The 12,077-nt window shown below is 50.4% G+C and overlaps 1 protein-coding gene and 1 long non-coding RNA gene across 4 annotated transcripts in view; one reads left to right on the top strand and one right to left on the bottom strand.

The window, feature by feature from the left end:
- Window positions 1–2,741: 2,741 nt before the first annotated feature.
- ARG2 (arginase 2) overlaps window positions 2,742–12,077 on the bottom strand; it is an 823,867-nt gene continuing 814,531 nt past the window's right edge. For both annotated transcript variants that reach the window (XM_077465036.1, XM_077465038.1), the window contains one exon: window positions 2,742–4,514. In XM_077465036.1, coding sequence (XP_077321162.1) covers window positions 4,309–4,514 — 206 coding nt within the window. In that variant the 3' untranslated portion in view covers window positions 2,742–4,308. The remainder of the gene's footprint in view (window positions 4,515–12,077) is intronic.
- Window positions 4,805–11,129, top strand: LOC143943331 (uncharacterized). Of its 2 annotated transcripts, none has more exons than XR_013264913.1 (3): window positions 4,805–4,990; window positions 8,214–8,306; window positions 9,295–9,711. It is a non-coding gene; the product is annotated as an uncharacterized LOC143943331 (long non-coding RNA). The 2 variants fall into 2 exon arrangements; XR_013264912.1 differs by lacking the exon at window positions 4,805–4,990 and adding an exon at window positions 5,383–5,638 and having other exon boundaries at window positions 9,295–11,129.

Genomic DNA, 12,077 nt, shown 5'->3' with positions numbered 1-12,077 from the left:
GGCTATGGCAGGAGTAGCTGTGGACAAGCAGGCTGAATAAGCCACTCTGGCAGCTGCAGTGGACTCTGCACTAATCTCTGCTTGGGTGATAGAGGATGAGGAGTATGAGGATGGTTTAGTAAATCAGTCCACCACCTCATGGGTAACATCACTAAACAGAGGAAATGGTGCCTTGCCTAAAGACAGACCAAATCCACCTTTGCCTGTGGACACAGATGCTGCTGGCCCCTTCACAGTGTCATGGGAATGTCTGCCTCTCCTTGGCCTCCCAGACATGAAGGGGGGCTTATTACCAAAATGTAACTGAAATTGGGAAATGTGTACTTGCATGCACTTTAATCCATGAAAATTGGTGTTTGTGTGGTGAGTACTCAAGTTAAGTTGCCCCAGACACATTCCACTGACACACTTCTATATACTGCAATAAAAGTGCACCAATGCAGTTTTACTGCAATAAACATGCACAGACACACTTTAGTATACTGCCGTAAAAATGCACTAACGCACTTCAATATATTGGAGTAAAACTGCACTAGTGCATTTCAATATATGCGTTAGGGCAAGTTTACTGCAGTATATTGAAGTGCATTCATGCATGTTTACTGTAGTTTATTGAAGTGCATCAGGGTACTTTTACGGCAGTATATTGAACTGCGTTAGTGCAGTTTTACTGCAGTATATTGATTTGTGTAAGTGAACTTTTACGGCAGTAAAACTGCACCAACGGACTTCAATATACTGCCGTAAAAGTACCCTGATGCACTTCAATAAACTGCAGTAAACATGCACTAATGCACTTCAATATACTGCAGTAAACTTTCCCTAACACACTTCAATACACTGCAGTAAAAGTGCACTAATGCACTTCTATATACTGCCATAAAAGTGCACTAACGTACCTCAGTATACTGCCATAAAAGTGCACCAATGCACTTCAATATACTGCCATAAAAGTACCCTGATGCACGTCAATAAACTGCAGTAAACGTGCCCTAATGCACTTCAATATACTGCAGTAAAGGTGCACTAATGCACTACTATACTGCAGTAAAACTGCTCTGTTCTATCTATCGCCACTCCAATATCACACTGCAAATGATTGTTCTGGGAAGGAACCTTTTATAGTGTGAGCAATGAGCCACAATTGGGCACAGGCATTATCACTTTCTCCAATCATGACAGTGTTCTGTGCCCTGATTGGGCAATTCCTTCATTGCTTTAGCCAATCAGGGCTTCCATCGCACTTTGCAGCATGCAGTGCATTGTGGGGCACTCGGCAAGCAGAAAAAATGGTCGAACGATGGTCCAACAATTCTGGTGTTTACTGAACGAGTGAACAGTCAATGTTCAGCCTGAACTCATGGTCGGGCCAAACCGTTCGCACAACACTACTAACAAACTTACCTTACACCTAGCACACACTAGAGGGTGCTACAAGTTGATTAAAGGTATAACTTTTCAAGTGTTATCGAATGACTGTCTATGAGGGACAAAGCCCACTTGATCTCTGGGAATTAGATCATAAAGGAATGTGTTAATCCTGGTGGCAAGGATTTTGATGTTGACATTTAAGAGTGAGATAAGATGGAATTTGTATGGGTCCAAGGGATTTCTATTGGTTTTCAGGGACATAACTATATGGGCCGTAGTTGATGATGCATGCAAGTCAGAGCTAATGTGTATGTGGTTAAATAAATTAGTCAGATGGGGTGCTGGGAGATTGAACAACGTTTTTTCTCACAACACTGAGAAGCCTCCAGGGCCTGGATATTTTGGCGTTTTCAGGGATTTTATCGCCTTGAGGACTTCTGGGGTAGGGACATCCGATTCCATTGTTTCTGCCATTTTTTTTAAGGAGGGGGAAGTTTAACATTTTGAAAAAGGGTGTCTGCTAGGTCCTTCATAAAGGGTTTTTTATATAGAGTAGACAAAACAAAGGCAAATTTATTAACGATTATAGAAGGTGTAATAGTAAGAGTCCCTGTCACTATGAAAGGGGATGGAAAATCGACACAGAGTCTACATGTTGGCAGACTGCAGACCTACATAGCTTTGAAATTTAGAAAACTGTTTTGGCAGCTGTCTCAGGTTTTGCTATGTTTGGATGGGGCTCTGTAGTTTGGAGATTCCTCAGAGTCTTGGGTGGGACGGAATCTCCAACCCTGTGTCCAGGTCTTTTGGATAGCCAGCAGGTTATGTGCCCAGGTGCACACAGCCCATATAACGAGGGGCTGGTGAGAGAAGAGAGTGGAGGAAGGACTTTGTGTCTGAAGGACTGAGAAGGTTGGGACAGCTAAAAGGGCCTATGAAACCAGAGAAGGGTCTTTGAGGCTGGGAGAGCCGAGGCGACTAGCAAGTCCAAGGGGGACTGAAGGAAGACTTGAAGTCTGGGGAACAGTAAGCAAACCCAGGGGTAAGCCAGTTCAGCAAGGAACTGCAAGGCAAAGTAGGCCTAGGAGCCAGGAGGCTTGGCATTTTTGGTGTATGAATTTAATGGAGAAGAACCCCTGTGTGGGAAATCCCTGTGTATAAACTTTTTTAATTTTGTTCCTGTTAATAAATATGGGCTGCCATGCCCTCAAACCTGATACATGACTGCTGTGGACTCACTACATGAAGACGCATCTACCACAGAGCTAAACACCCCAATATCACAAAGGGTTTGCTGTAATTGTGATGTTAGACAGGCATATGAAATGGAAGTACTATTGCAATCTTTTATAGTTATGACAAAATATGTGTTGCGTAATAATCACTGTTCTTTATGAAATTTTTAAGCAGCAACATAGTGTTAGTGGCCCTAAAACCCACGATTATGTAGCAGGGGGATTTATTTTTAGGCTTACATGTATGTAGATATGATATGATACCCATGTTGTGAGGCTAAGATGGTTTAAACCAGTTAATATAAATATGTATTTCAGAAAGCATAATCTGTCCATTCTGTTTTTTTTATCTTTACATTTTTCCAATAACCCATGTCTATAGTACATGAGAGACAAAAGCCATGTATAAAATGTACTCTATTGATTGTACAATATATTACAACTGGTAAAGTCTAGCTAGCAGCTTAAATACTTTGAGCAATTGTATTCACATTAAGGAAATACAAGATTTTAAAAACAAGTTAGATATTTGTATTAGTTTGACCATAACCCAATATGTGTGCTTACAATTGCCGGATATCATTGAGGCCGGGTTCACACTAGAGACCGCAGCGGCTCACAGCACGAGTCTCCATTCACTGTCTCAGGCCTGATTTCAGCCCAAATTTTGGGCTGAAATGGACCAAAAGATGCAGAGGACTTCTGTGCAATTAGCACCGGAGCTACTGCGGAGATGTGTGCAGTGGCTCCATAGATAGCCGGTCACAATCTCCTGCTATGCGAATAGGTTTCCCAGCATCCAATTCGCAATAGTATGAAACCAGTCTTAGGCACCGTTCACACCTGATCGTGGGCAGAATCACTGCGATTCCAAATCACTGCAAAACTCAGGACATGTTTGCGATGTCATTACTTTTAATGGCACCCCAATCATGCAGTGATTTTTACCACAATAGTCACGCAGCAAATCGTACTGCAGTCTGTCGCCCAAAAGAAGCTCATGTTTTCTTTTTGAACGTTACGATTGCAGCCCTATTTACTGTGCGACAATTGTGGCATGATTGAGGTGCCATTAAGAAGTAATTCAGATGTGAATGGAGCCTTAAGGCCCCATACACGCTATTCAATTTTCTGCAGATTTTTGTCTTCAGATTTACCAATACCATATAATATGAAGTCAAACCTTAAGGGCCGGTTCACACTGCGGGCGATGCGAGGCGACACGACTCGCCTCGCCTCGATCTGACAAGTCACCCCCGTTCTGTACAATGGAACAGTTCTGAGAGGAGCGACTCGAGTCGCTCCGACTCAGAAAAAAGGTTCCTGTACTACTTTCGGGCGACCTCGGGGCGACTTGCATTGACTTCTATACAGAAGTCATCTGCAAGTTGCCGCTGAGGTCGCGGCAGGTCGCGGCGAGGCAAGTCGGTGTCGCCTCGCATCGCCTGCAGTGTGAACCGGCCCTAAGAGTTTCAACTTGTATGCAATCAGGAAGGCCCTTGTACTACATGGTTTTGGTAAATATGAAGACAAAAAAATGCATAAAGTCTAATATAAAGTCTAATCTAATCTAAGTGTGCATGGGGCTTTAGTGTTGTGTTTATTTTCCTACAGTTATTGGTAAATGTATAACCAGTACTGGAAAAAAAAAAAGTCAATTTCAACTCTATTCAAGTGATGATAGTAGGCATCCCTTCATCTTCTAAATCCTTATTTGCTCTTCTTTTTCTGTTTCAAATACTGTAGTAGGCGCAGGGAGCTCTTCTATGATGATTTGCGTGCATTCTCTTGTTTGGCCAAGACAGGATGCAATAACATCTACTGCTAAGTTTGTTGTTGCCTTGACGTCGTCAGAGGAGGCTCCTAGAGCTGGGTTAACTTCCACCAAATCTAGGGCTGACAGCATTCCTGAAAATGTAGTTGAAAAACAATTTAAAAACATTAGGTGTTTGTGCATTATATAGTGGAAGTGTCAAGCCAGAACAATAATAGACATTTTAGAAGTAATTTACAGTTAATTGTTAGAAGGCAAAAAAAGAGAAGCACGGATTAAGAATGCAATGATATAAGGAGTGCTGGACATGACAGTGTGGATGAGGGACACAGAGGGTTAAGCTTTATGGGTGGAGTTCAGGAAAAGGTTTGCAGGAAACAAGTTCAGTGTAGGGGAGGGGTCACATAAAAGGGAGAGGTGTGGCTTTAAGGAATCATTCGGAGCCCAGTGTGACACAGAGGAGGCAGTTTTTTTCGCTGCTCCTCTGCTATGGCGGACCTCGAGGGACTCTTCGCGCGGCTGCGACGGGCGGCGGAGGTGCACGGTGCGGACTGGCTGCGGGAACGTGTGGGTGACCTGACGGACGGCGATGTGGACGGCGGCGGGACAGGTGAGGTTCCACTGCGCGCGCGGAGGTCTCGGCCTCCGGCGCGTTTTTCTCCTGGGCCTACTCCTCGGCCGCCTCGTGACTCCCGGAGCCCGGGGGTGGACCGATCGGTCCCCCCGGCAAAACGGCAGGTTATCGGCTCCCCCCGGTCCGGGCGGTCGTTGCGCCGCCGAACGGAGGGGGGCGGGGCTTCACGGCCGCATGGAAATGGCGCCGGGACCGCACGGGGCCCGGTGGAGGTGGGGGGGAGTGTGGATGGCTCTGGGTCGGCAGGCCAAGGGGGGGGGGTGCACGTGGCGGGGGATCTGCGGCAGGCTGGGTCTGGGGCCAGCATCCGCGCGGTGGGGGGGAGGGGGGCGCTCCGGGGGGGTCGCATGCCGGAGGGGGGGGAGGGGGGGTCGCAGAAGGCTGCCAAGGTGCCTGGCAGGGCTGGTTTTAGACGCCGGCATGCCGGGGGCGGCGGGGGGAGGAGGACATTGCCTGCTGTCCCGGATCGCAGGGACCGGATGGACCGCGCGGAGCACAGGGGGATTGCCGCGTCCCCGGTGCGCGTTGGAGAGGTCGGTTCGGAGAGCGAGCTGTCCCAGGAGGAGGAGGGGTCCTTTTCTACACCCGGACCGGTACCGGTCGCCGAGGCCCCTGGGGGCCCGGGTAAGTTGCGGGAGTCTACATTGCTGGCGGATGCCTTGCGGGATCTGATGGGGGTGGCGCAGGGGGGTGCGGTGCCCACGGGATCCCGGGACGTATTGGGGGGGGGTTGCGGCAGGTTCAGCGCAGGGGGCGGGGCCTGTGGCCCCGGGGGGGCCGTCAGGTCAGTTGCAGGAGCTGTTGGGGGGGCTGCAGGCCCTGGTTGGTAAGTTTGCTGGGGGCTCCGGGTCGCCTCAGGTGGCCCCCTGGATGGGTACTGTGGGGGGGGCCGGGGGGGCGGAGGTCATTCCTGCGCGGGATGCACCGCCTGCTGCGGTGCCGGGGAGCACGGATGCGGGGGCTGTGGGCTCGGGGGTCCCCCCGGTGCCCGCGGACCCGGGGGCGCGGTCTGACCTGGTTAGGATCGCGGATGCTGCCCGGTGCGAAGTCTATGTTTGTTTCGAAGGCCCATTGGGGGCGCATTTGAAGCAGGAGGTGCGGGACAAGATCGGCAAGGGTGAGTATGTGGAGATTTTCTCCTTGCTCCCCCTCGAGAAATTTAATTTGGACAGGGTTAAGCCGGACAGTTCCAAGAAGGACGACGAGGAAAAACGTAGGTATCGGCTGATCCCGCGCACATTTGCAAATTGGCTTCAGGCGTTCGCTATATTGGCTAGCGTGATAGGGGAAAAGAACCCCGAGCATTGCTCGGCGTTATTTTGTTACCTGGACGCGATTGGGGAGGCTCACCGAGTGTATGGAGGGCTGGCTTGGCTGCGCTATGATGAGCAGTTTCGTCAGCGTAAGGCAGTGCGGGCTGACCTGCGGTGGGATCACAAGGACATAAGCCTCTGGATGAGGCTTATGTCTGCTCCGCGGGCGCCCACTCCGTTTCTTCAGGGGGGGGCCGGGAGTGCGTCTTCCTCGGGACTGCCGGCCGGAAAGAAGTGGGGGGTGTGCTGGCCCTTTAATGAAGGGGCTTGTAAATTCGGAGGCGCGTGCCGCTTCAAGCATGAGTGCTCCGGGTGCGGCGGCGCCCACCCCCTGTCTCGCTGTTTCAAAAAAGGTCAGCGTGCCAGTGCCGCCGGTCACAAAAGGGATGACGCCGGTGAACCTGGGAAGGATGCTTCCTTTCCTAAATAGGTATCCGGATGGTGCGGCGGCGCGTGGGCTAATGCTGGGTTTTCGGGACGGTTTTAGGATTCCCGGTTCTTTGGGAGGGGTGCCGCCGTTGGCCAGGAATTTGCGATCGGCTTTAGATCACCCGGGGGTTGTGGATGACAAATTGGGTAAAGAGGTGGCGCTGGGCCGGATGGGTGGTCCTTTCGAAGTGCAGCCGTGGGGGGACCTGGTGGTCTCCCCGTTGGGTGTAGTTCCTAAGAAGGAGCCGGGGAAGTTTCGCTTGATTCATCACCTGTCTTTTCCGAAAGGGGGGTCGGTCAATGATTTCATTGACCCGGAGGCGTGTACGGTTTCCTACACGTCTTTTGACGCGGCGGTACGGTGGGTCAGGCGGTATGGTCGTGGGGCTCTCATGGCCAAGGCGGATGTGGAATCGGCGTTTCGCCTTCTGCCGGTCCACCCGGACAGCTTCCGGCTGTTGGGATGCCATTGGCGGGGCAAGTTTTATGTGGACTTGTGCCTGCCCATGGGTTGTTCCATTTCATGCGCCTATTTTGAAGCTTTTAGTTCATTTTTGGAATGGGTGGTGAGAGATGTTTCGGGCCTGGAGTCGGTCATCCACTATTTGGATGACTTTCTGTGCGTGGGCCCGCCTGCCTCCAATGTGTGTGCGATTCTTCTGTCCACGTTGCAGCACATTGCGGGCAGGTTCGGGGTGCCGTTGGCGGGGGATAAGACGGAAGGCCCGGTGACGGAATTGAGTTTTTTGGGAATCGTGATTGATTCTATGGCAATGGAGTGTCGCTTGCCAGAGAGTAAATTACGGGATCTGCAGGCGGAGTTGGCAGGCATGCAGGGCCGGCCGAAGGTTCAGCTTCGGGCCCTGCAGTCCCTGTTGGGCAAGCTGAATTTCGCTTGCCGGATCATCCCTATGGGCCGTGTGTTCTGCCGACGGCTGTCGGGGGCCACTGCCGGGGTAACCGCCCCTACCCACTTTGTGCGTTTGCGAAGGGAACACCGGGAGGACCTGCGGGCTTGGCATGAATTTTTGGAGTCGTATAATGGGCGGGCTATGTGGATGTCGGGGCCAGTGAGCAACTTCGATGTGGAGTTGGTTACTGACGCGGCTGGCTCAACGGGTTATGGGGCATTTTTCCGGGGTCGGTGGAGTGCGGAACCTTGGCCACGCTCATGGGAGGTTGCGGGGTTGTTGGGCAATTTGGTTTTGCTAGAATTGTTCCCGATAGTGGTGGCATTGGAGCTGTGGGGGGCGGAGTTTCGTAATTTGAAGTTGCGCATCAATTGCGATAACATGGGGGTGGTCCAGGTCCTCAATCGGATGACTGCTTCCTCCCCCCCGGTCATCCGGCTGCTGCGACACCTGGTCTTTCGCTGTTTGCGGCTCAATGTTTACGTTTATGCTGTGCACATACCTGGGGTGGAGAATTCTTTGGCTGACTCGCTCTCTCGTTTTCAGTGGGACAAGTTCCGGCAGCTGGCGCCGGGAGCGGAGGAGTCGGGGGCGCCATGCCCCGGGTGGATGTGGGAACTTCCCTTGGAATCGCCGCAGGTTGGTTAAAAAGGTCGTTGAGTGAGGCTACATGGTCCGCTTATTCTAGAGTGTGGGCGGAATGGTGGGCGTTCCTGCGGGAGGTTGGAGTGGCTGGTCGGGGCTCCGACCGGCGCTGGGTGGTATTGTACTGGGTTGCCCGGAACATTGAGACGGGCCTGTCTCCCGCGTCTATTGAGCGGAAGCTGGCGGGGTTGGCCTTTTTGTTCAAACTGTGGGGGGAGCCGGACGGGACGAAGGATTTTTGGGTGAGGCAAACGTTGAAGGGGTACAGGAGGGATTGGAAGGGTAGGGATGCGCGCCGGCCGGTGTCATTTGACAATTTGGTGGCAATTTGTTCTCGGCTGGTGGACGTTTGCTCGTCTGCTTACGAGACCGTTCTGTTTACGGCAGCGTTTTCGTTGGCGTTTTATGGGGCTTTTAGGATTGGGGAGTTGGTGTGTCGCTCAAAACGGGTGGCTGGGGGTCTGTTGGATCAGGATGTGCAGGTGGTTGCGGATCGGGTGAGTATACGGTTGCGTAGGTCTAAGACTGATCAACGGGGCAGGGGAGTGGCGATTACGCTGCTCGCCCTGCCGGGCTCGGTAGTGTGCCCGGTGGCGGCGGTACGGGCTTTCCGGGCGGTACGGCCTGTGGGGGCGGGCCCCTTTTTGGTGCACGAGGAGGGCTCTTTTCTATCCCGTTTTCAATTTGTGTCGGTCTTTCGGCAATGCCTGAGGGCGGTGGGTTTGGATGAGCGGGACTACGCGTCCCACTCTTTTCGGATTGGGGCGGCCACGGAAGCGGCTCGATGTGGGCTGGAGGAGGCGGTGGTTCGCCGGATTGGTAGATGGGAGTCCCGGAGGTTCCGGTCCTATGTCCGGCCGCAGTTGCTACTGGGGTAAGGAGGGTGCGGCTGGGGGTTGTTTGCTGTGGGATTTATGGGGGGGAGGACTGTGCTTGTAACATTCCTTTGGTTGTTGTGTTATTTCTCTTGTTTTCATTCCAGATGGAGGTTCTCAACGCCTCGTTTGGATCCTGGGGCATTCGTACGTCTGCTGGGGGGCCAGGAGAGGTGATTCTCTACCAGCAGGCAGGCAATTGGGTATCCCCAGGGAGGTAGCTAGGGTGATGTGGTTGGGTTTCCCGGGCATGAGGTGGGAGCGTGTCATGAGGGAGGTGGAGCGCTTCGCTTTGAGGGATAGGCCCCCGGATGTGCTGGTTGTTCATGCGGGGGGCAATGACCTGGGAGTTCGGAAAGTGAAGGACATTTTGGCGGATATCAAGGCTGATGTGTTGCGCATGCGAGTCCTTTTCCCGGGCACCATTTTGGTGTGGTCGGACATTGTGGCCAGAACGGTGTGGCGGGGGGCCAGGTCTTTAGCCAGCCTTGAGAAAACTAGGATTAGGGTTAATAAGGTTGTTGGGTGGTTTGTAGTGCAGAACGGGGGCATTGTGGTAAGACACAGGGAATTGGAGGTGAATGTAGGGCTTTATCTTAGGCGGGATGGCGTTCATCTATCGGATGTGGGGATTGACCTCTGGTCCTTTGGCTTACAGGAGGGCATACAGAAAGCTCTTCGGGTGTGGGGCGGCCCTCAAGGTTGAGGGGGTCACCCTTTCGGGCTGTGGCGGTGTGTTTTCTGGTGGTTTCTGACGGTAGACAGGTACTCAGAAGGGATCTGAGGGTGTGGGGGGCTCATCTAACGATCGGCCCCTCTGGGTATTCCTGAACGTTGGAGGGAATACGGTTATGTTCACTGGCGGAAGTTGTCTCCGACCGGTCACAGGTGGAGGCCTTTGGGAAGTTGGTCAGGTGTACCGCAGTGATTGGGTATTGGTTTAAGTGTGGTCACCGTCAGAGATCACCAGAATGGGCAGTTAATGTTAATTAAAATGTGGTTTAATGTTAATAAAGTTATTTATATTTATATATTTATATATTTATATATTTTCATACTTACAAGTTATTGGAGTAATTTTGAGTTATGTTTAATAAAGGCTGTTGTGGCCAGTTTACTCCAACCTATGGTGTGGTCTCGTTTCTAATAGATAAGGAATAGTATAAGGGGAACATTCAGACTACACTAGTCAAGAGAAGCACGGATTAAGAATGCAATGATATAAGGAGTGCTGGACATGACAGTGTGGATGAGGGACACAGAGGGTTAAGCTTTATGGGTGGAGTTCAGGAAAAGGTTTGCAGGAAACAAGTTCAGTGTAGGGGAGGGGTCACATAAAAGGGAGAGGTGTGGCTTTAAGGAATCATTCGGAGCCCAGTGTGACACAGAGGAGGCAGTTTTTCCCACCCTCCCGCCCTATTGTTATGTGTTTGTTCTGTGGTGTTTTGTTGCTGGTCTTTTTCTTCTTTTGCAGGTTCATCGGTTGTCACGGCAGCTGAAAGTTTTTCGTGTTGGCGGTGTGTTTTCTGGTGGTTTCTGACGGTAGACAGGTACTCAGAAGGGATCTGAGGGTGTGGGGGGCTCATCTAACGATCGGCCCCTCTGGGTATTCCTGAACGTTGGAGGGAATGCGGTTATGTTCACTGGCGGAAGTTGTCTCCGACCGGTCACAGGTGGAGGCCTTTGGGAAGTTGGTCAGGTGTACCGCAGTGATTGGGTATTGGTTTAAGTGTGGTCACCGTCAGAGATCACCAGAATGGGCAGTTAATGTTAATTAAAATGTGGTTTAATGTTAATAAAGTTATTTATATTTATATATTTATATATATTTATATATTTATATATTTTCATACTTACAAGTTATTGGAGTAATTTTGAGTTATGTTTAATAAAGGCTGTTGTGGCCAGTTTACTCCAACCTATGGTGTGGTCTCGTTTCTAATAGATAAGGAATAGTATAAGGGGAACATTCAGACTACACTAGTCATGGTCATTGATGGCTTTTGACATCAGTTTAAGATGCTTTTGAGAAAATGTGAAAATTTCCTTAAAGGTGCATTTTTATTGATTGTAAATGTAAAATTACTCACTCAGGTTGAACACACTTACTCAGGTTGAACTGGATGGACTGGTGTCTTTATTCAACCTTACTGAATATGTAACCCATTCTTTTAAAAATAGAAATGAAAGGTAAAAACTTTTTTTTGTATAGATATAAAAATACATTATAATTACCCCCCCCCCTTTATTTATTTATTTTATAAGTAATCATATTCCCTCTGTTCTCAGCTGCATAAGAGCTGGGGGGAAGAGAAGCAACAGCATACTGAACTTTTCAGTGAATGGCTGTGCAGGGGAGACCTGTCAGGACTAGGGATGACTTTTGAGTTCGAGTCGAACGTAAGTTTGACTTGAACATCGGCTGTTCGATTGTTTATCAAAGATCGAACATCATGGGCCGTTCAAGCCAAATTTGATAGGCGCCTCATGGCCCATAATGCAATAGTACAGTGGTTTGCTGGCTGATGATTGGCCAAGCATGCACTATGACTGGCATGCTTTGGCCTATAACAGCGCCGTAAGCAGAGCCATAATTGGTCAAAGGCAGAGTGCCTTTGGCCAATTATGACTCAGGGGGTTAAGTACACGCCCCACACTATATAAGGCCACCTGCACATCGGCCCTGTGTAGTGTGTTGACATTATAGAGAGTGTGTGTCCTTTCATTTACTTTGAGCAGGCAGTTCATTAATTTAGGTAGATCTCACTGCAGACCGTTCCTGCTGTAATCTACTTCAGGCAGGCATTTGATCCAGTTTATCTAGATCTCCTTGCAGACCGTTCATTCTGTACTGTTTCTAATCTACTTCAGGCAGGCAGTTGATCCAGTT

Source organism: Lithobates pipiens, unplaced genomic scaffold, assembly GCF_037356315.1.
Source record: "Lithobates pipiens isolate NorthernLeopardFrog02 unplaced genomic scaffold, aLitPip1_a1.2 Scaffold_30, whole genome shotgun sequence".
In the NCBI taxonomy this organism is placed as follows: Eukaryota; Metazoa; Chordata; class Amphibia; order Anura; family Ranidae; genus Lithobates; species Lithobates pipiens.
This window is presented reverse-complemented; position numbering and strand designations above follow the sequence as displayed.